Below are 23,266 nucleotides of genomic sequence, written 5' to 3' on the forward strand. Positions count from 1 at the left end.
GTCTAAATGTATTGATAATAAGGAAATGAACGAAGGCAGAGGAGAGAAAGAAACAAGGAGTTTTATCAGTCATGTCTTTAACTTGTCTGTGTTCATGCCGTTTGATAAATTCATGATGTATTCAGCACATTCAATGCCAACCATGAAGAAAGATAAGACATCTTGGAACTCATAACTCTGGAGCAAGAAAACTTGGTGGAGGTGAAGTTATGACAGGGTTTAACTTGATCAGACACAAAGATTTTCCTACGTGGCTCAAAAATGGGTGGATTGTCAAGTTGTGAGAGGAAGATGGAGAATGCAATGGTATATGGGGCAGGAAGTGAATGAACATGAAGTTGGTAGATGGGGTTTAATGTGGGAAATTGTGCATATACCTGTAGTTATTTATGTGAAGTGAAACTACAAAATGTTGCAGAACACAGATCTATGACATGAAACACAATTTTTACATGTAGGTACAGCAAGGAAGGCAAATGGAAATGTAATGGAGTATAAATTTTGAGAATGTTTGATGCAGAGATCTGGTGATGCTGCACCTGGAGTATTGTGTACAGTTTTGATCTCTATGTTCAAGGACTCATCAGTGGAGTAAATGCTGAAGGCTATTTGGTAATAGGACATTAGTAGACGAGATTAGACAAAGTTAACATGGATTTATAAAAAGTAAGTCATGTTTTTTTCAAAATTATAAGAGCTTTCTTTTTGGGGATGTAACTGGTAGAATAAATAAGAAACATTCAGTAAATCTGTTGAATTGGATTTTCAGAAGGTTCTTGATTCAGTATATGGTGTTGAGATGGATGATCAGATTAATTGACAGAGCAATCTTGAAGGACTGAATGGTCTGCTATTTATTACAAAGTATGTGCATTAGAGGTAAAGCAGAGAAAGTTCACCTGTTGAATCTTGGAAATAAATTGTTAATGGCTGAAGATTGAGTATGCCAGGCCAATGCCTAACGATGATTAAAATATAAAAGATTTTGAAGGGCAGGATGGATGGTGAGAGGGGATTTTGAGAACTCAAACATGGTTTCAGGATAATGGCTCACCCATTTTAGAGATAGTTGAGGAGTAGTTTATCTTCTGAAAAGGTTGTAAATCCTCATTTTTCTACTCCAAACAGCTGTGGAGACAGTCATTGAAAAGAATTCAAGGCGGTTGACAGACGAAAGTGAGACAATTGAGACCACAATTCGTTCAGTTGTGACCTGAAATGGGAGAGCAACTTTGGTGGCGAGTTAGCATAATTTCCTTTACTCTTGTATACTAAAACTATCAGGAAATAAAAGCAAAAGTCGAAGGTTCTTTGTGTCTCCTGTACCATTCAGCAAGGTCATAGCCGAGGTTTTACCATTTCTGGTGCCATCTTCGTGCTTTGACACCATATTTCTTGCACAGTTGCAATAACTTTAGAGCGATCTGTGGCGGCATGCCACTCGGCAGGCGAACCGGCCCCGCTTGTAATCCACGTGGCGGGGCAGCTCGCCAAAATTGGACCTTCGGGGGTTTCCCCTTTTTCTCAGCACTGGGCTCAGAAGCCCACGCTAGGGGACCACGTGACGCCCCCCCCCTCCTCCCCCTCCCTGGCAGCCAGCAATAAACCAGTTTTTTCTGCTCACTGAGCTCAACCCGTCTGGTTGTGTTTTCTTTCAGTAGCAGTGTTGCTGCCTCTACAATTGGTGACCCTGACTGGTTCAATCGTCTTTGAACCCAACATGAGCGAACCTGGGATCAGTGCTATAGCCATCAAGCTGCCTGACTTCTGGGTTCAGGAGCCGGAAACCTGGTTTAGCCACGCGGAGGCTCAGTTTCACCTCCGCCAGATTTGGTCCAACACGACCAAATTCTACCATGTGGTCGCCACCCTGGACCAGGCCACCGCCAAACGGGTGCTGCACGAGGTGCAGCACCCACCCACCGAAGACAAATACGGGACCATCAAGTGAGTGGTCACTGGATCCCTCGGACTATGCAGGTGTCAGCGTGCCATTCGGATGCTGCACCTCGACGCCTTGGGGGACAGGTGGTGCTGATGGGCGAGATGCTCACACTCATGGGTGATCACACCAACTGCCCACTCTTTGAGCGAATTTTCCTCAACCATCTGCCTGACAACATCCAGCCGTTACTGGCCCAAGAGAGCTTTACCAACCAAAGGAAGGTTGCTCAGAAGGCCCAACTGCTATGGCTCGAGCGATTCCTGGAGGGCTCGGCGGTCCCGCAGGTCACGAGGCATGGGCATGACCACGCCAAGCCTGCCCCTAGCGCTGTGGTAGAACACCCGGCCCCTGCAGGGGCCACCAAGAGCATAACCAGGGGCATGGCATCCGCTCCAGGCCTCTGCTTCTACCACCAGCGCTGGGGAGCCAAGGCTCGGAAGTGTCATCAGCCCTGTTTATGGCTGTGGCGGCTGGCCAAGGACACAGACTCCTTTATCTGCAGGACTCGGTCAGCGGCCGGCACTTCCTCGTCAACACTGGGGCCCAGATCAGTGTCATCCCGGCCACAGCCATCGAGTCCAGGAACCGACCTCGAGGACCTCCCCTCTGCGCGGCCAACGCAACAGAGATCCGGACGTATGGGAACAAGACAATCCACTTCCAGATTGGCCGGCGAAAGTTCTCGTGGAGGTTCACTGTCTCGTCCCTTCCAACCACCATCTTGGGTGCCGACTTTCTCCTCGCCCTTCGCCTCTTGGTGGACATCCGAGGTAGGCGCCTAGTAGACGCCCGGAATTTCCAGGCTGTTTGCCTCGATGCCTCCCGCACAGAGCAGTCGCAGATGGCCACGATCAGCATGCCCAGAGACGAGTTCCAGCGAATCCCAGTTCCCGGCCCCCCTCAGGCCACAGTTATCCGCTGCCTCACCGAGCCACGGGGTGTTCCACCTCATCCCCATCCAGGGTCCACCGGTTCACACCAAGGCACGCTGGCTCCCACCTGACAAGCTCCAGGTGGCAAAGGAAGAGTTTTCGCATCTGCTGGACCTGAGGATCATTCAATGCTCCGACAGCCCGTGGGCCTTGCTGCTCCACCTGGTCCCGAAAGCCTCCAGCGGCTGGCGCCCCTGTGGAGACCATCGATGGCTCAACGAGGCGACGGTTCCTGACCGTTACCCCATCCCTCACATCCAGACTTTACAGCCAACCTGCATGGTGCGAGGGTTTTCTCCAAGGTTGACCTGGTGCATAGGTATCACCAAATTCTGGTGCACACTGAGGACATACCCAAGACAGCCGTCATCACCCCTTCGGCTTGTTCGAATTCCTTCGCATGCCTTCCAGCACCTCATGGACTCAGTGGGCAAGGACCTGGATTTCGTCTTCATTTACTTGGACAACATCCTCATTGCCAGCCGGGAATCGGGCGCAACACAAGGCCCACCTGTGCGCCCTCTTCTCCCAGCTGGCTGACTTCGACCTCACCATTAACCCAGCCAAGTGCCAGTTCGGGCAAGAGTCCATGCAGTTCCTGGGCCATACCATCATAGCCAAAGGAGCCACGCCCGCCACTATAAAGGTCGCTGCTATCAAGGCGTTCCCACGCCCTGACAACCTCAATGGGCTGCAGGAGTTCGTGGGTATGGTCAACTTCTATGACCGATTCATTCCAAGAGCCGCGCACATCATGCAGCCGCTATTCGCCCTCATCACAGCCAAGCAAAAAACGCTCACCTGGACCCCAGAGGCCTGCAGTGCATTCGAGACTACCGATGCCCTACCATGCTCGCCCACCCGCACACCGACCTGCATATGGCACTCTCCGTCGATGCCTCTGCCACAGCTGTCGGCGCTGACCTGGAGCAGCAGGTGAATGGACAATGGGAGCCACTGGCATTCTTCAGCTTGCTTCTCCACCCACCAGAGCGCGAGTATAGCACCTTTGACCGTGAGTTACTAGGCATATACCTGGCGGTGCGCCATTTCCACTATTTCTTGGAGGGGAGGACTTTTACCATCTTCACTGACCATAAACCCCTCACTCAGGCACTCGCGATGGCAAAGGATCCCTGGTCGGCCTGCCAGCAGCGTCACTTCTCCTTTGTGTCAGAGTTTACCACTGACATTCGGCACAAGGCGGGGAAGGACAACGTGGTCGCCAATGCACTCTCACGATCGGCCATCTACGCGCTGACACCCGGCCTAAACTTTGACCAGCTTGCCCGGGACCAGAAGTCCGACGAGGAGACGCGAGCCTTCAGGATTGCCATCACGGGCCTGCGGTTCCAGGACCTCCTGGCGGCGAAGGCACCATCCAGTGTGATGTCTCCATGAGCAGCCCGCTGCCAGTGGTTCCTCAGCAGTGTCGCAGGCAAGTCTTCCATTACATCCACGGCCTTTCGCACCCGTCCATCAGGTCCATGGTCCGTATGATGGCAGAGCGGTTCATCTGGCATGGGCTGCGGAAGCAGATCGCAGGCTGGGCCAGAACATGCACCCATTGCCAGATGTCCAAGATGCACAGGCACACCAGAGCACCTGTGCAAGAGTTTGAGCACATCAGGAAACGGTTCAGCCACATTCAGGTGGACATAGTCGGGCCCTTACCAGTTTCCCGGGGCAATCGTTACCTGTTCACGGTAGTAGACTGCATCACTCGTTGGCCTGAGGCGATGCCGGATGCCTCCACGGACTCCTGCTCCCGAGTGCTTTTGCACGGTTGGGTCGCCCGGTTCGGTGTTCCGAATCACCTCACCAGTGATCGGGGCGTCCAGTTCACCTCTGCGCTCAGGGCACAGCTCGCCAACAGGTTGGAGATAGAACTACACCGCACCATAGCCTATCACCTGCAGGCCAATGGGCTGGTCGAGCATCTGCACCGCCACCTTATGTCGGCACTTATGGCCCCACTCACCGGTCCCGACTGGGTGGACGAACTGCCTTGGGTGCTCCTGGGCATCTGCTCCACGCCCAAGGAGGATCTGCAGGCGTCATCAGCTGAGCTGGTCTACGGCGCACTACTGGCCCTGCCTGGTGAGTTCATCAACGTGCCTCACAAACTCCAGCGGTCACCGTACGGGCTACTTTCCCCACCTCCGGGCCCACTTGAACTCTTTTGCGCCCCCACCGGCATGGCACACAGCCATCTTGCATCCCCAGCAAGCTCCACTCCGCAGAGTATGCTTTTATTCAGCGGGGCCCGTCCACGGCACCTCTGCAGAGGGGCCGTACAGGGTTGTCCAGCGTTCAGGGTCTATGTTCACGCTGGACATCGGTGGCAGGCGGGAGCTCTTTACCCTGGACAGGCTGAAGCCAGCTCACCTTGACCCCACCGAACCAGTGATTGTGGCCCATTCCAAGAAGCGAGGCTGCCCAGCTAAAAAGGACATTGGCGCCAGTTCTGGGGGGGTGGGGGCTATGTGGCGGCATGCCACTAGGCAGGCGAACCGGCCCCACTTGTAATCCACGTGGCGGGGCAGCCAGCCAAAATGGCGCCTTTGGGGGTTTCCCCTTCTTCTCAGCATTGGGCTCAGAAACCCACGCTGGGGGACCACGTGACGCCCGAGTGATGTCAGCACCCCCCAGCGTGGTTCTCAGCCAGGTCCGGCTGGGAGTATAAGTCCAGCCCAGCAGCCAGCAATAAACCAGTTTTTTCTGCTCACTGAGCTCAACCCGTCTGGTTGTGTGTTCTTTCAGTAGTAGTGTAGCTGCCGCTACAGGTCATTGGTAATTCCAGGAGGGAATTTGAATGGATTTTTTTTAACTCCAGAAAGTGATTAAAATGTGCAATTTGCTGCTTTGTGTTGTACTAGAATAGAACAAGTAACAGGTGCAAGATAAGTGAAGAGACAGGTAACGGTGCCAGCTGACTGGAGGAGATCAAAATTTGACCCTTATTCAAGATGGTCAGCAGGGAATCACCAGATAATTAATGACCTATGATCCTGTAAGTGATAAGGAAGTCCAAGGAAAATTTCTGAGGGACAGAATAATCTACATTTGGAAAGGTAGGTTAATCAGATGGTGAACATGGCTTTATTAGAAGGAGATCTAATCAATTGAATTTTTTGAAGAGGTATCAAAATGTATCATTGAACATATTGTAGTTGATGTACAAATATATGATTATTGTAGAATGAGTGCAAATGGGTGGCTGATGGTGTACACTGAATTCTGTGCTGTATCTCTGATTCTCAGGCTTCTTACAGAGTCCTCCATTAGAAATAGTCCAGAAGTGGATCTGAGGCAAAGTGGATTGAAAATAAGTGAGGTAACAGGAGGCAGAGGGGTGCAATGTGATTGGATGCAGGGTGCAGCACTGTTGGTTGCACACATGATCAATTTGGATGTGAAGTGAGAGAAACGTGTTTAGGTTTCCAGAACTCCAACATTGGTGGTGATGTTGGTAGTGGGGAGGATGGTCTTAGGGTACTTCGAAATGGTATGATTCAGTTGGTAAAACGAACAGGATAATGGCAAATGGAATTTGATAAATGGAATCCTGATAATTGTGAGATGATGCATTTTGGGAGACCTGATGAGGACAGGGTAGGGCCCCAGGGAATATGAAACAAGAGTCTACATAGGCAAGTACCTGAAGATAGAAGTTCAGGTAGTTAAGATGAAGAAGGTGGCAATGTTAGCATAGCGGTTAGCATGTTGGTGTTACAGCATCGGTGATTAAGACCATGGTTCAAATTCTCCCTGTGTCTTTATGGGTTTTCCCCGAGAGCTCCAGTTTCCTCCTTCCATTCAAAATGTACCGGGGATTGTAGGTCAATTGGGTGTAATTGGACGGCATGGGCTCGTGGGCTGAAATAGCCTGTTACGATGCCGAATGTTTAAATTTAAGGTATTTGGGATACTGCCCTTCATTGGCAAAGGCATAAAATATATAAACAAATGGCAATAATGGTAATACTTTGTAATATGTTGGTTAGACCACAGCTGGATTACTCTGTATATTTCTTGTTGGTCACTGCACTATTGACAGGATGTGATTGTATGAGAAAGTGCGTAGAGGGGATTCATCAAGATGTTGTCTGGGATGGAGAGATTCCCTTCTGAGGAGAGATTGTATTTGTTTTATTTGGAACAGAGGGGATGAGGGAGCAGGAATGGAGAAAGTATACAGAAATATGGAAGGAGGGAGCAGAGAATTCGAGAAAAAAATACATTTAGGAGTAGATAGAAATGGAAATAATGGAAAAAGATAGGGGTGAGGGTTACTTAACATTCTAAAATTTGATGTTCATGTCATTATGCCCAGGAAGAATATGACATGTTGTTCCTTGTCCACAGGCTTAAACCCAACAGCACGAACATAAAATTTAACAACGTTAGGTAACCCCCCTCCCTTATCTTATTCCACATTTTTTCTCTCTCTCCCTCCCTCCCCCTTATGGTTTCTTGTTTTGCATGTCTCTCCACCACTCACTCTTTCTGTTAACTTTTCAAGGACTTGTGACAATAAGAAGACAAAGTGTGAGAGGTGGAGAGACGTGCAAATGTAAAATTTTAACTACAGTACTCTAATTCCATCTTGATAAAGGGTTCTGATCTGAACTGTTCACTGACACCTTCTACCCAGCTGTCTGATTTGCTGAGTTCCTCCAGTCTGCAGTAAGGACCAATGGCCTGTTTTTAATGCTCTATTTATTCTCTGCAACCCGGTTGTGTTGCACATTCGTGAAGCTGATATATTCTTGGAGAGGATTCAGTTATATCATTTTATTAGTGCAGAGAATTATTTATCATTTCAATAATATGTACTCATATTTAAAGGATGCATAGTTATTTGTGATGTCTAATTAGGAAAGTTGGAGAGAGTACAGTCATGAATGTCATTGATTGCATGGGGGTGGAGGTTGGAGTTGGTGTGGTGAGAGGGACAGATCTGTTTTCTGAAAGACATCTTCATTAATTCTGCCTCTGGTACCAGGACTGTTTGAGCTTGAGATTAAGACGTTGGGTGATGGAAGCAGAATTTTTTTTAAATGTCCTTGTTAACTTTCCAAGGACGTTGCAATAAGAAGAAAGCTGGAATGAATAATCCTTTCAAAGAGTTAATTAGGAATGAAATTGTAGAGAGGGCAGAGGATGAGTGGCTTCAGATATTGAGAGTTGCTGTGGAGTGATTGGAGGCAGATTCTTATCTCTCAGCAGCCAGTTAAACCAATGGGCACAGTGAGAGAAGTGTGACCCAGCCTCTCCCCCAGCTAAGCTGTATTTAGAGAGTTGTGTCAGTTTGAGATGCTGTCTTAATGACGCAAGTTTCTTGTTTGTTTGGTAGAAGCGACGATCAGGCCGTCAAGTAAAACGAAGGAAGTACAATGAAGACTTGGACTTCAAAGTTGTCGATGATGCCGGTGAAACAATTGCTGTACTGGGAGCAGGGCGGATTTCTCCGAACTCTGGGTCCTCACAGAAAGGAAACCAGACGATGGTAAGATGGTGAAGTAGAGAGCAGATAGGGATGTCACTAAACCAGTAAGCCAGTTGGGGAAGATGTGGTCATTATTTCAGGGATTCAAGCAGTTAGCATTAAGTTACATCTGATTATATTGTGTGAGATTGGAACATCAGCTTTCCACATTTGGCATGTAAATCACGATTCCACCACCGAGGCTTTGAGTGGTTAGGAGTGCTCTAACAGTGCAAATGACTGCAGAGGTGAAGGTAGGATCAATCCTGCAGATTGGTCTCTGGGATTGTCCATGAGATTTTGGATTAATTGAGGTTTTAATCATTCGATCCTGACAAGCAGGAAGGTGAACTGCTGACGCATTTGCCTCTCTGTCCGTTTGGGAAGTATTGCGTTACTGACTGTGTGTACAAGTCCTTCCTACTGAAGAAATGTTTGCAAAAAATGAGGCGACGACAGGTACTGCGATTTGTTTGTTGTAGCCTCAATAAATTGATAGCTTTCTACAAATTCAGTGTGAAGATTTCTGGCAGATTTAGTGACTGCATTGATTTGATTCTTAACATAATAAACAAATTGAGAAACCTTTTTGTGCGGCTTGACACAAAATTGGATTATTGTAACTAGCTTTAATCCATCCAGTGACACGATGGATCTGTTAATTGAACAATTTTGAACTTCTTTGGCACTTTTTGACCATGTTGAATAAAAGGAACAATTATTCATTTAGTACCTGTATCCTGTGGTTGAATGAGCATAATTCTCTGGAGAGTCTAAGAACCATTACATGGTTTTAGATTGGTGTGAAAAGGGTACCACATTGAAGGTATAGTGTAAATGTTGTGATGTTACATATACAGAATTTAGCCACCTTCATTTTAAAACTTTTGAACTACTCTGTTCAATGTGGGTTTATTGTCAAATGCATGTACAATTACAGATGCACCAAAATTCTTACTTGCTCTAGCCAAGCTGTTCCTGTAAGATGCACCAACTGCAACAGTTAAAAATTTAAATGAACACAAATGCAGGACAGAGAAAGAGATGATAAATATCAAATGATACATAAATATTCACAGTTGCAGTTGGTGCAAGATAAACAAGTGACATTTCTGCAGCTCAGACAGATTTTTTGGATATCCTGGAGTAGTTTGTTTTAGGTTAGGGTAGTGCAGAGAAATTCAAGAGCCTGAGAGCTGTTGGATAAAAACTATTCTTGAAGGTGGAGATGCTGGTCTTGAGGCTTCTGTACCTTCTGCCTGAAGGGAGCAATGAATGTGACTCAGTGATGAAGGTCCTTTGTGACGTTGGCACTCTTCTTGAGACAGTGCCTCACATTGATGCTTTCAATGGACGGGGAGGTTAGTGCCCTGGTGAACTTTGGTGAGGTTTGACACTTTCTGCATCCTTCTGTGATCCCATACATTTGAGTTTCTAAACCGGGCCGTAACTCCACCAGTCGGTATTCTTTCCACATGACACCTGTAGAAGTTTGATAAAGTATCTGATGACTTGCTAAATCTCCTCAGCCTTCTTTGGAAGTAGAGAACTTCTCAGAAAGTTGTGTAAATTATTTAAGCAAGTTTCAGTCTGCTCAGTTGTGTTCTGTGAAGTTTTCAGTTTATTTTACTGCATTAAAGTACACTGCTGTGATAAACCTCTGTGTTTAATCTTGATGAGTACTGGGATCAGAGGCCAATTAGTTAACTATTTAATTTGATAGTTTCTGATATCCCAAATTTTGAAAAGAGGACCCAGACTGGCAATGTATGATAATGTATGATAAGAAATAACTGTTGGAGATGCCAAGACTGGCTGTAAAATGTAGGAGGAAGATTATAAGATATTGACCTAGTTTTTGGGTGGCACAGTTCGTGTAGCGGTTAGTGCAATGCTGTTATATCGCCAACGATCAGGACCAAGGATCGAATCCCTGCCATTTCTGTAAAGAGTTTGTATGTGTCTGTATAGGTGGTCCCCAGGGGCTCCAGTTTTCTCCCACCATTCAAAATGTACCATGGGTTGTAGATCAATTGGGTGTAATTGGGCAGCATGGGCTCATGGGCTGGAAGGGCCTGTAACTGAATTGCATGTCTAAATTTAAATTAAAAATTTATTGCAGTGTCACACATGGGATATGCGCAGGGTATTGGATGTTGGGGAATTAATGGCTTTAGTTGTGAATGAATAGTACAGCCAAAGAAGAGTGGGGCAAAAGAAATGATTAATGAGTTGGAGCCTGAGTGCTGTGTCCAGTATTGTGTTAGAGTTCTCTGTGTTCCCTGAATTTCAGAACAATGTTTGATTCAAACTTAAGAGTATTGCAGGGCACTGTCTGTGCCTGTTCACTCCCTATTTCATCTCCAGTGCACTGCATTTTAATTTAGTTTCAATGTGCTATAAAAAATTTTGAAAGTTTGTTATTCAGTTTATTTCTGCCACTTCTTGGCTTGTACATTCCGGGTTATTGTAACTTTCTGAATTAGAAACAAGCTTCTTATTCCTCATGTGGGTCACTTTGATTTGGTATTCTCCAGTTATCTACCTCCCTGTTCTCCTTATTCACTGTACCAAAATGCTTCCTAATTTTGACCAAGTCTTTCAAGTCTTCCTTAATATTCCTTGAGGAATACATTCCCAGCTTCTCTAGTTCTACCTTGTGACCAATGTCACTCATTTCTGATCTGTTCAGGTAAGGCTTCTGTGCACTACCTTCAAGACTTTGAAACACATTTGGTGTTGTCTGGATGAGTGTACATTGTGTTATGATGCCTTATAACATATTTATTGATAGCTCAGTGGTAGCTCATGAGTTGAAGGTGTGAGGTTTGTGTAAGCATCCGGCTTCTCTTAGATGGGGGAATTAAAAAGAAAAGAAATACAGAATGGATGAAGAGAAGTGGGATGGGCAGGTTGGAAGGAAGTAGCGGGGTGAAGAGACAGGAGGGAGATTTGAAGCAGGGTGGGGCTGAGGTTAGGAAAGGGTGAAAGAAAAATGTGAGGACAAGACCATGCTGAGTCTGTGTGGCAGAGGTCCGTTCTCTTTTTAGTCGTTGATCAAGGTCTTACTCAGTTATGTCCATATGAAGGCTATTATCCAAGGCCACCCTACATGAAGGAATTCATGCACAGACATCTCCCAAGGTGTCATCCAAGCAAGTATGATTGTTCAAAACATTTTAACAAACAAACTTTACTCATTAAAGTGTATACATGTTTAACCAGTACTCATTTTTACCTTCATTGTATGACATTCTATTTGCAAAGCACACATTTTCTTTCCAAACAGTAGGTCCATGAAGTGAGAGGCTGTTACCCAAGGCCTAGACCCTCAGTGTCCAGAGCTAACAGGAGCCTGGACTGAGGTCCTTCCCCACAGGGACCTTGCGGTGACTGTCCCAGTTCTCATCATTCATTCTTCAGCAATAGTCTTGCAGCCTGGAATGTGCCAATCAGAGATCATAATTCTTATTGTTATTGGAGTGATCATGATCTAGCTTGTGGTTTGTTGGGCCATTCCGAGGGCAGATAAGAACCAGCCTTCCGTGGACCTGGTCTCTCAAATAGGCCTAACAGGAAGGAGTGCAGATTTTCTTCCCCGAGTGGCATTTTTGGACCAGATGAACCCTTGTTTCAGCATTTTGGAAGCTTCATGATGAGACTTACTGATACTAGCATTAGGCTTTAAATTCCATATTATTTACATATTCTTGCTGCTGATTTGAGTTTCATCAGATTTTTAACCAAGGTATTTGGATGATTATATTGGAAATGTATGATATTTATATCAGACCTATTAAATGGTAATTGAACATAGAAGGGCTTCAAATTCCAGACATCCTTGTAGAGCATAGAATCACCATGTCCCTACAATACAGAATGTTACTGGAGCTGAGATGGTTACAACATAGTCTGCTGCCCACGATGTCTGTGCTGATCCTCAGATGGCATATGGTCTATGTTCCTCAATTCTTGCATACTGATGAGCCTCTCATAATGCCTCTTAAACATTGCTATTGTATCTGCTTCCATCACCTCCCCTGGCAGTACATTCCAGGTATCTTGCAATCTCCTTTAATTGCCCCCTCTCCAGTATTTGATGTTCTCAGCCAGAGAAAAAGACTACCTGCCTCATCGATGCCTATCAGATCTCACCTTGGCCTCTGAAGCTCCAGAGAAAATGATTTGTTTGTCCAATTTTTCTTTATAGTTAATAGTCTAATCTAGGTAACTCTTGTGAACCTCTTCTGATTTCTTTTCTCATCTCTGACACCATACTGTTCCTTGTGTTTTTAGTTTCCCTGATCAAAAGAGTGGAATATTGTGAATTGATTGACCATGTGTTTTTTTTTTCGTTGTAGGAAAGTCAGGAGGAGGATGAGTCTGCCGTCATTGAGAAGATTCTGGCTCAGCGAGTGTTGCAGAAGGAGGTGAGGCACCATGTGCAGTGACCAGTAACTGCATCAAATCCGTAACGATACAGGTGCCTAACCCTTTATCCTGGATTGTCGGGACCAGACACCTGGCATTGTTTGGAACCTTCCAGATTTTGGAATCTTTTGATTTCTGTCCCTTTAAGCCTGCCCACCCAAGTCATAATGCCATTTCCACCCCCCACCCCCTCCCAAGTCGGCTGCTGTCTCTCCCCCACCTTGCCTGCTTGAGTCGGACTGCCGTCTCTTCCCCCACATCGCCCACCCAAGTCTCGCTGTCGTCTCATCCCCCTCGCCCACCTGAGTCATTGCCATCTCTCTCCCCCACTTTGCCCGCTCAAGTAGCACTGCAATCTACCCCACTTCCCCCGTCTGAGTCGCGCTGCCCTCTCTCCCCCCACTGCCCTAGTCATGTTTCTGTGACTCCCCTAACTCTCGCCTGCTGGAGTCACACTGCTGTCTCTCTCCTCTCTCCACACTGCGCCCCCCCCCCCCCCCCCCACTGTACCAGCACCAGGGAAACAGCCGCCATCTTGGTTCCCCTCCACTAGTGCAGTGATTTCAGCTGTGGAGGATTATGGGTAGCGACGACGGCCATTGAACCACTGCCGAGACAACTGAAAATGCCGTGATGCTGAATGGGCATCATTATTTAGTGATTTTGAGGCACCTATAAAATAGCAGAGGACAGCTGGATACATGGGAGTTAAGTGAGGGTCGTGTCAGGTCATGTTTAGTGATGACGAGAAGGTGTCAGCTACTGAAAAATGTGCTGGTTTTTGGAGGCTGTCGGTTTTCAGAATTCCGGATGAAAGGTTAGGCACCTGTACTACAAACATAGTGTTATTTCATTAAATAAGATCATGACTGATATTGCTGTGAACTTCAGATCCTCATACCTTCCTGTTCCCCATAATCCCTTCTAAAATAATGTGAAGCTGCATGGATGGTGCAAGAGTTTGAGAAGTGAGGGGAAGCCTTGGAGTAATTTTTGCTTTCTTGGGACCTGGACAACATTATAAGGTCAGCACATTTGAGGCCCATCCTCATTATCCCACTAGGACAAGGGAAAAATGATAGGAAGAGGGAACCGTGGATGACGAAACAGGTAAGGCAACTTGTAGAGTGGAAGAAACAAGCCTATGTTAGATATAGGAAGCAGGGAACAGGTAGGGCTCATAAGAAATATATAGAAGGCAGGAAGGAGCTTAAGAAGGAAATTAGGGGAGGGGGGGTGGTTGGTCATGTGATGGAGTAGTGGCCGGTAAGGGAATACCTGCCCTCTCCAGAAAAGAAATAAAGTGAAGAAAAGACAAAGTTCAAGAAATAAAAAACATAATAAATAAAAGATAAAGTTGTAGAGAAAAGAAAGAAAATGGCACCCAAGAAGGAAAAAGTAAAAACAATGGAAAAAAAATAAGAAAAGATGCCAGAAGAGAAAGAAGGCCTTACCTGCATGAAGAAACAGGGAGCCGTCGTGGAGAAGAGAACCCGTTCTCCGAGGTTGGTGACGACCCAGCAGAGTCGCGATCCCCCCCGACCGCTGGACTGCAAAAATGGCTCTCTGAGCCAAACAAAAGTGTGCAGTGTGCTCACAAAGGAAAGGAGAACACCGACAGGAGAGGGGCCCAGCTGAGGAGCGGGCAAACAATGCGACCAGCTGAGGGATTCCCAACACCAGGGCTCTCAGCTGGAAGAAGAGGAAAGTGATAGGAAAGGGAGTGAAAGGAAATAAGAGCAGCAGCAGGAGGCCCAACAGATGAGTAGCCCAGAAGAAGAGGACCAACAGCAAGAAGCCAAGCAAAGTGAGACAAGCAACTCATCAGGAAAGTCAGAAGAGACACAGATACAAGGAAGAGAAGAAGAAGACACAAACACAGGTACAGACACAGAAGAAGAGGAAGAAGAAGACCAAGATTTGCACAGAGAAATAGAAGATAAAACAGATGGACAGAATATAGATAGTTTTTTTCAAGAACAACTGAGAGCATTAAAAGAATGGTTGATATTAGAATTTAGTGAAATTAAAAGAAAAATGAAAAGTACAGAAGAAAAAGTGAATAGAGCTGGTCATGGCAGAAATAGGGAAAAAATTAGAAAATGAGGAAGAACGAGAAATGGCTGTAGAAATGGAAGTGAATGACTTAAGAAGAAAGTGACAAAAAAGTCACAAGAGCTGTTAGCTCAAAAAATTGATATGTTGGAAAATCATAGTAGGTGAAACAACATAAAGATAGTGGGCCTAAAGGAAGATGAAGAAGGCACAGATGTGAAGGAATTTATAAAAGAATGGATCCCAAAGGTCCTGGGAATGACAGAAATACAGGAAGAAAGGGCACACAGAACACTAGCTCCAAAACCACAGACACAGCAAAAACCAAGATCCGTTTTAGTAAAATTTTTGAGATATACAACAAGAGAAAATATATTGGAGCGGGCAAGGAATAAAATTAGAAAAGACAATAAACCATTGGAATACAAGGGTCAAAAAATATTTTTTTACCCAGACATAAGTTTTGAACAGGAAGGAGTTTAATACAGCAAAATCGATCCTATGGAAGAAAGGTTATAAATTTATATTAAGACATCCAGCTGTGCTTAAAATATTTATCCCGGGGAGCAAACAGACTGTTCTCGGATCCAGAGGAAGCACAAGAATTTGCAGAAAGCCTGCAGGACTGAAGGAGAGATTAAGAGTTGTAACAAGAATGAAGAACGGCGATAAAATATATATAAAAATGTAAAAATAATGTATATGTAAGAACTAACAAAGGGAAAGAGAAGGGAAGAAAGGAAGTAAGGGGAAAAAAGAGGGTGAACTTTGTTTTATGTGTTTATTTTTTTTTAAATAAAGTCTTTTCTGGGGGGGTTGGGTGGGAGAGAATAACCGTCACTGCGAAATCAGTTGATGCTTGCGAGCGGGTTCGCAATCCAAATGGAGAGGGGAGTTGTGATTGCCCGGCAAGGGATAAGGGGGAACTCAGAGAGGGGGGGTCGGGGACATTTGGGCTTATGGGAATATTGGATGTGGGAGTTGTTGAAGTATTTTATGTTTTAAATGTGTTGTCATACATTGAGTTTAAAAAGGGAAAACTGAGAGATGAAAATGGGGAAAAGGGGGGGTGTGGTGGTGAGGAAGCGGAAATGAGGTGTAAACAGGATATGAGATGGCCATGTTGAACTATATGACTATAAATATTAATGGAATACTTAACCAAATTAAACAGAAGAGAAATAGACATAGCATTTGTGCAGGAAATGCATCTAACTGAAGTGGAACATAATAAATTAAAGAGAGACTGGATAGGGCATGTAGCGGCAGCATCATATAATTCAAAAGCTAGAGGTGTAGCTATATTAATTAATAAAAATGTACCAATCAAAATAGAGGAGGAAATAATAGATCCAGCAGGGAGTGTCAGATATATTCAGAATTTTGGAATTTGATCAATATATATGCACCTAATGAAGGGGATCAAAAGTTTATGCAAGATAATTTTTTGAAGATTGTAGATACGCAAGGGAATATATTGATAGGGGATTTTAACCTTAATTTGGATCCAATGTTGGATAAAACTGGACAAAAGACTAGCAAAAAGAATAAAGTGGCTAAATTTATGGTTAAATCAATGCAGGAAATGAAACTTATGGATATACGGAGGAGACAGCTCCCAAGAGAGAAGGAATACTCGGAACTATGAAGAATATAATAAACACAAGGTTACGCATGATACAGTATAGTTGGTTATACAGGTTATATATCATGCCCCAAAAGTTAAATAAATGGGATCCAACATTATCAGATAGATGTTTTCGTTGTAAGAAGGAAACGGGAACAACAGTACATCCAATTTGGGCATGTGAGAAAGTTTTGGGAAGATCTAAATCAGATATTAAATAAAATCACAAAAAACAACATACCAAAAAATCCAGAGATCTTTCTTCTAAGTAATATAAGAAGTAAAGAATTAGGCCTCAAACTGGATGAAGCACAAAAAAGATTTATTATGATAGCCTTAGCATTAGCAAAATAATGTATAATGTCAACTTGGAAATCGGAAGAGAGCCTGAGAATACAGCAATGGTACATGGAAATGAATAAATGTATTCCACTAGAAAAAATGACATATAATTAAAAAAATAAAGTCACATTATTTGAACAAATTTGGAAACCGTACATGGAACATAACAGAGAGGGCTTGCCTCGGACCTCCACCCCCTAAAATAAAAAGAAGACAAAATGACTTGATCCAGTGTGTAAAAGTAGATGACACATTTTTCTTGTTTATTTTTCATTTGTGATGACATTGTTTAATGGGTTTATTGTATTGTATATGTTGAATGTTTATTGGTTTTGGAAGGGGCTGGGAAGGTGGGGGGGGGAAAAGGGAGAAAATGCCACTTTATATTTAAGAGGGAAATATTTGTATGTATTTTGGTTGATATGGTTCACAGCGTGAAAAAATAAAAAATTATTTAAAAAAAAAAAGAAGGAAATTAGGAGAGCTCGAAAGGGACATTAAAAGGCCTTGGCAGCTAGGATTAAGGATAACCCCAAGACGTTCTATGCATATGTAAAAAAAAAAAGAAAGATGACGAAAGTGAAACTAGGGCCACTAAAAGAGGCAACGTGCCTTGAAGCAGAGGAGGTAGGGGAGGTCCTGAGTGAATACTTTGTGTCAGTATTTACAAGAGAAAAGGACCTTGACCAGGATGAAGTTAAAATCGAGCAGGACTATGTGCTGGACAATGTGGTCTTCTAATTAACATCAAGATTGATAAGTCCCTGGAGCTGGATGAGATATACCCTAGGTTGCTGTGGGAGGTAAGAAAAGAAATTGTGGGAGCATTAGCTATGGTCTTTGAATCCTCTTTGACCTCAGGGGAGGTGCCAGAGGATTGGAAAATAGCAAATGTACTCCCTTTGTTTAAAAAAAAATGTAATAAGGAGAATCCTGGGAACTACAGACTGGTGAGTCTCACATTAGTGGTGTGTAATCTATTGGAAGGGATTCTTAGGGATTGGATCTATCAGCATTTGGAGAGGTATAATTTAATCAAGAATAGTCAGCATGGTGTTGTAAAGGGAAGGTCGTGCCTCACGAGCCTAATTGAGTTCTTTGAGGAAGTGATGAAATAAATTGCTGAGGGTAGGGCCATAGATGTGGTCTGTATGCATTTCAGTAAGGCGTTTGATAAGGTCCCCCTGAGAGACTCATCCAGAAGGTCAAGAGGCATGGGATCAGTGGAACCTTGGCTGAATAGATTTAAAAATTGGCATGCAGGAAGAAAACATAGAGTAGTGGTGGAAAGGAAGTACTCTGCATGGAGGGCAGTGACTAGTGGAGAGCCACAGGGATCAGGTCTCAATCCCTTGCTGTTCATGATTTTTATGAATGATCTGGATGATGATACAGAAGGATAGGTGAGTAAGTTTGTGGATGACACAAAGATTGGAGGAATTGTAGATGTAGTTGAAGGTTATCAGAGGTTACAAGAGGGCATAGATAGGATGCAGTGTTGGGCAGAAAAATGGCAAATGGAGTTCAATCCCGATAAGTGTGAAGTGATGCATTTGGGCAGGACAAATAGAAAAACTGAGTACAGGGTTAATGGTCGGTTAATTAAGAGCGTGGTTGAACAGAGGAATCTTGGGGTTCATGTCCATACATCCCTCAAGGTAGTTGCTCAAGTTGATAGGATAGTTAAAGAAGTCGATAGGATTCTGGGCTTCATTAAAAGGGGGATTGTATGTAAGAGTAGAGAAGTCATGTTGCAGCTTTATAAGTATTTAGTGAGACCGCATTTGAATTATTGTGTCCAGTTCTGGTCGGCTCATTATCGGATGGATATGGAGACTATGGAAAGGGTGCAGAGGAGATTTACTCCGATGTTGCCTGGATTGGAGGGCATATCTTATGAGGCAAGGCTGGCAAAGCTGGGACTTTTCTCTTTGGAGCGTAGAAGAATGAGAGGGGATTTGATTGAGGTCTACAAAATTATGAGGGGTATAGATAGGTTGGACAGTCATTACCTGTTTCCTAAGGTGGGAATAACAACCACTAAAGGACATATGTATAAGATTAAGGGAGGGAAGTATAGAAGAGACATCAGGGACAAGTTTTTTTTAACAGAGTTGTTGAAGCCTGGAATGCCTTTCCAGGAGTGGTGATAGAGGCTGAAAATTTGGGGCCTTTAAAAGACTATTAGATAGGCAGTTGGATGAAGGGGAAGTAGAGGGTTATAGGGTAGAGCGGGTTTAGCACTTTTATATGGTTCGGCACAACATGGAGGGCCAAAGACCCTGTACAGCGCTGAAATGTTTTAATGTTTAATCTCTGAGCTGAGTGACTTGCAAGTCCATTTAGAGTGTCCACTTCCATAGATAAATGCTGGACTAAAAGATTAATTGAGCATAATGACCTGGTAGAGATGGTCGGAGATATACAACAGGAATCAGGCCAATTCATCCATGTCAATCTGGGCTAGTCCCCTTTACCTCCATTTGGTCCCTTCCTATACCAAAATCTGTCCAAATTTACCTGCTTCTATTGTTTCCTTTTGCAGGTTGATCCAGATATAGACCACCCTCTGGGTGAAACTGTTGCTCCTTGGGTCACATTTAAGTTTCTCCCCACTTATCTTAAATTTCTTTCCTCCCACCGTAACATAATCTTTAACATACTAGAGTTTCATATGGGAGATGCAGAGTTGGATTCTGCTCTGGAGTGACCAGAACGAGTGTCAATAAAAATTCAGGATGTACTTCTTTCTCCGAACTCATGAGAATGTGAGTCTCAATACTATGGCTGAAGTGAGTAGTAGAAATCCATTTAAGGGAAGCTGATAGACAAGCTAGAAAGGAGAAGGATGCACTGAATGGTGTATTTAGAGGTGTTTTGGGAGGAATTGTTAAAGCAGGTTGTATACAAACATTTTAAAACACAGAATATTTACAGGACTTTTGCAGAGTGCATTTTGCAAAATGAGCAACAAAGTTGCAGCATACAACTTGCCTGAGTGGTAACCATTTGCCTGTTAAGCATCAAAAACTGGTGAACTTTGTTCATGCTAACATCTGTGCACAGTACAAGAATTGCCTGCAACAAGTGAGATTGAACTGTGATCCAAAGAACTTTTCTAAGCTTATATACACATTATATGCTTAGTATTAGAGGGGGGATTAAGTAGGTTAGGAGGGTTAAGTAATAAGTTAAAGTTTAATTCTGTTTTCTTGTTCCAATATAATTAAAAACTACTTTTGTTTAAGTAGCCCTGTGTTGTGGTGCATATCCATTGCTGCTGGTTTTGGGGTCCTCTGGACTCCGTTACAATGGTAAATTTATAAAAATTTTTAAATGGTAAAGCAAATCTTCTTTACCACCCTATCTATTTATGTTTTCACTTTCAAGGAGCTGTGGATCCACCTCACGATTCCTCAGTACATCAATGCTCCAAAGAAACCTGTAATTTACTGAATACTTTCCCTTTACATTTGATCTTCCAGAATGCAGAATCCCACACAAGTTGTGATTAAATTTCATTGACCATTTCTCTGCCCATATCTATAACCAATTGTATCCTGTTGTATCTTTTGAGAACCTTCCTCACTATCCACAACTCTACCAATTTTTATATCATCCACAAATTTACTAATCAGTCCATCTATATTTTCATCCAAATCCTTTTCAGATGTCACAAACAATAGATGTCAAAGAACTAATCTCTGTGAAACACCACTGGGCATAACTCCAGTCAGATAAACAGCCCTTCACCACACTCTCTGTTTTCTGTCTAAGCCAGTTTTGTATCCAATGTGCTTAATCTTCTGGATCAGCGTACCCTGAGGAACCTTGCCAAATGCCTTACTAGAGTCCATGTAGATGACATCCACAACCCTACCTCCATCAATCATTTCCATCTTCTCAAAAAACTCAGTCAAATACTTAAGACATGACTTGCTCCATGCAAAGCCATGCTGACAATTTTTAAAAACCCAAATGCAAATAAATCCTAACCCAAAGAATCCTCTCCCAACAGATGCCCTTCTGATTAATTTAGCACATTTCAATGTATGTTGTGCAGTATTCCTGAAATAATATTTTGCGATTCTAAGAACCTTCAGCTGGTATTGATGTTCATTTTCAAGTATTCCAGGCTTTAACAAGCTGACATTAATGCTTCAATTTACATCCCTACCGCTGATGTAAGGCTCGTTGTCCTATAATTATCCATATTGGCCTCGTGGAACAACATGTCCGTCCTCTGGGACCTCGCTTGCACTTCAAAGCCTAAGAATTCTGCCCTCTTACCTCTCTCAAGAACCTGGAACAAATTCCATCAGGCCCTTCAAGAAACTCATCCTCTCCTCGTTGATATCATCATTCCCCCCCCCCCCCCCCCCCCATCTCAGTATCCTCCATGTGCCTTGGGTGAATACTGATGCAAAATACTTGCTTAGTCCTTCACCCACTTCCAACCATAAATTCCCTCCTTTGTCCAGCTACCTTTTTCTTTTTAATGTACATAAATTTCTGGTTAAAGGAATTATGTAATAATAAATTGTTAAAGCTTTACACAATGGTGAGCATAATGACATTAATACAAAGTGAGTAGAGAGTGGGATTTGAGAGGAGAACTTGTGTGGAACTGATAGTAATAAAGTGAAAAGTCATGAGGCAGAACTGGAGAGATTCTTTTCATTGTTCATTGACATTCAATTGAATAATTTCGCTGGGGTTGGGAGGGTGTCTAAAGAAATCAGTTTGTAAAGGATACATTAGTAATTCAATACAAAATAAATGATAATATTTCATAACAATTGGTGAAAAATATTGAAGATTAGGAAGTTAGTTGGTTGGTGTAGAACTGTGAAGTGGGGTCACATCAGCAGTAAAGATGTTGCCTGTGTTGAAATCTCTACAGTGACACAATTTGCTGAGTAATTATGATGAACAAATCTGTGACTTCAGTTGTTATATGTTTCATCAGACCTCTGGTGGGAGCATGCAGGAGGTGGAAGAATTCTACGTCAAATACAGGAATTAGTAAGTACGAAGAGTACTTTCTTCTAATTTTGTTGCACAGTGAGTCTTCCACAGTCTTTTTTAAAAATATTTTATTTTTCAATTAAATATCACAATATATTAAACTTTTTTCATACAAAAAAAGGAAAATCCCTCTTTTCTCTTCCCCCCCACCCCCCCCACCTACCAACAAAATATAAATCCATACACCTTCAGCTCACATTTATACTATCCATAAAAGATCTATGTGGGGAAGTCACATCTGTTTATATTGTAACAGCATCTGTTGTTATTATAATTGGGCCCCTATATGGTCCATATATGGCTGCTATATCTTGACAGATGTGACATATTTGTTTTTTTAGATTGTATGTAATTTCCTCCATAGGTATATAACTTTTCATCTCTGCAGTATCATGCTATCAGTAAAGAAGAGTCGGACTTCCGAGTAATTGCAATACACTTCTTAGCCACTGCTAAAGCTACTTTGACAAAAGAAATTTAGAATTTAGTTAACTTATTACTTACTTCAATAAAACTACCCAAAAGATAAAGGTCCAGGTCATCTGCAAAGGCCACCCCTGTTATCCTTGTTAACGTTTCTGCAGTTTCCTGCCAAAAAGGCCTCACCTTCACATACAACCACGTAGCATGTAAAAACATTCCTGTTTCAATCCCAACTCAAAAACACATCTCCAATATTTCAGATTTTGACCTATGTAGCTTCTGTGGCGTAAGATATAATTGATGAGGGAGGTTATACTGAACCAGTCCATATCTTACATTTATAATTGATCTCATACTATCCAAACACCAATCAGACCAACATCTTTCTGATAGTACAACACCCAACTCCACTCCCATCTCTCTCTCTTGACTTCTGTAAATCTGGTTTTGCACTTTCTCTGGAGAACATAGTACATTTTTATTATAAATTTGGGTGTATTCCCCAGCCAGATCATTCGCTCCATTTCACTAATTTCAGGTGTGACCAACGTTGGCCTCCATCTTTCTCTAAAGAATGATCTTACTTGGATAAAACAGAAGAATGTACCATTAGGTACTCCATATTTCTGTTTTAGTTGATCAAAAGATATAAGAATCCCCTCTGTATAGCAGTTTTCAATGTATCTGTTCCTTTGTCACATCAGGAGTTTAATATTCTGTTACCTATATTCATAAACAACACATTCTTACATAATGTTGCTCTTAATGATATCCCTGTTTTTTTCCCCCCAGTACACTCATTGATTTTTTGCCATACTTTGATCATATGTATTATTATAGGACTTAACATTCCACTTATAGAAAAAATCCTTTGCTGCCCCCTCTTTCATTGAGTATAATCCTCTTTGAATCTGGGGGCGGAGAGCTGCATTCCTCAAAGAAAGATGAAAGATATAATACTTTCTAAAATCCACAGCCTATGTCCTCTTATC

At 43.3% G+C, this 23,266-nt stretch overlaps 1 protein-coding gene across 11 annotated transcripts in view; it reads left to right on the plus strand.

The window, feature by feature from the left end:
• The window catches only part of chd6 (chromodomain helicase DNA binding protein 6), a 218,775-nt gene that overhangs the window by 96,690 nt on the left and 98,819 nt on the right, over positions 1 to 23,266 (plus strand). For 10 of the 11 annotated variants that reach the window (XM_069884536.1, XM_069884540.1, XM_069884534.1 and 7 more), the window contains 3 exons: positions 8,237 to 8,389; positions 12,730 to 12,798; positions 21,793 to 21,848. In XM_069884536.1, the coding sequence (XP_069740637.1) occupies positions 8,237 to 8,389; positions 12,730 to 12,798; positions 21,793 to 21,848 (278 nt within the window). The remainder of the gene's footprint in view (positions 1 to 8,236; positions 8,390 to 12,729; positions 12,799 to 21,792; positions 21,849 to 23,266) is intronic. The other variant, XM_069884544.1, reaches the window with a different exon arrangement.

Source organism: Narcine bancroftii, chromosome 6 (assembly GCF_036971445.1).
Source record: "Narcine bancroftii isolate sNarBan1 chromosome 6, sNarBan1.hap1, whole genome shotgun sequence".
Lineage (NCBI taxonomy): Eukaryota > Metazoa > Chordata > Chondrichthyes > Torpediniformes > Narcinidae > Narcine > Narcine bancroftii.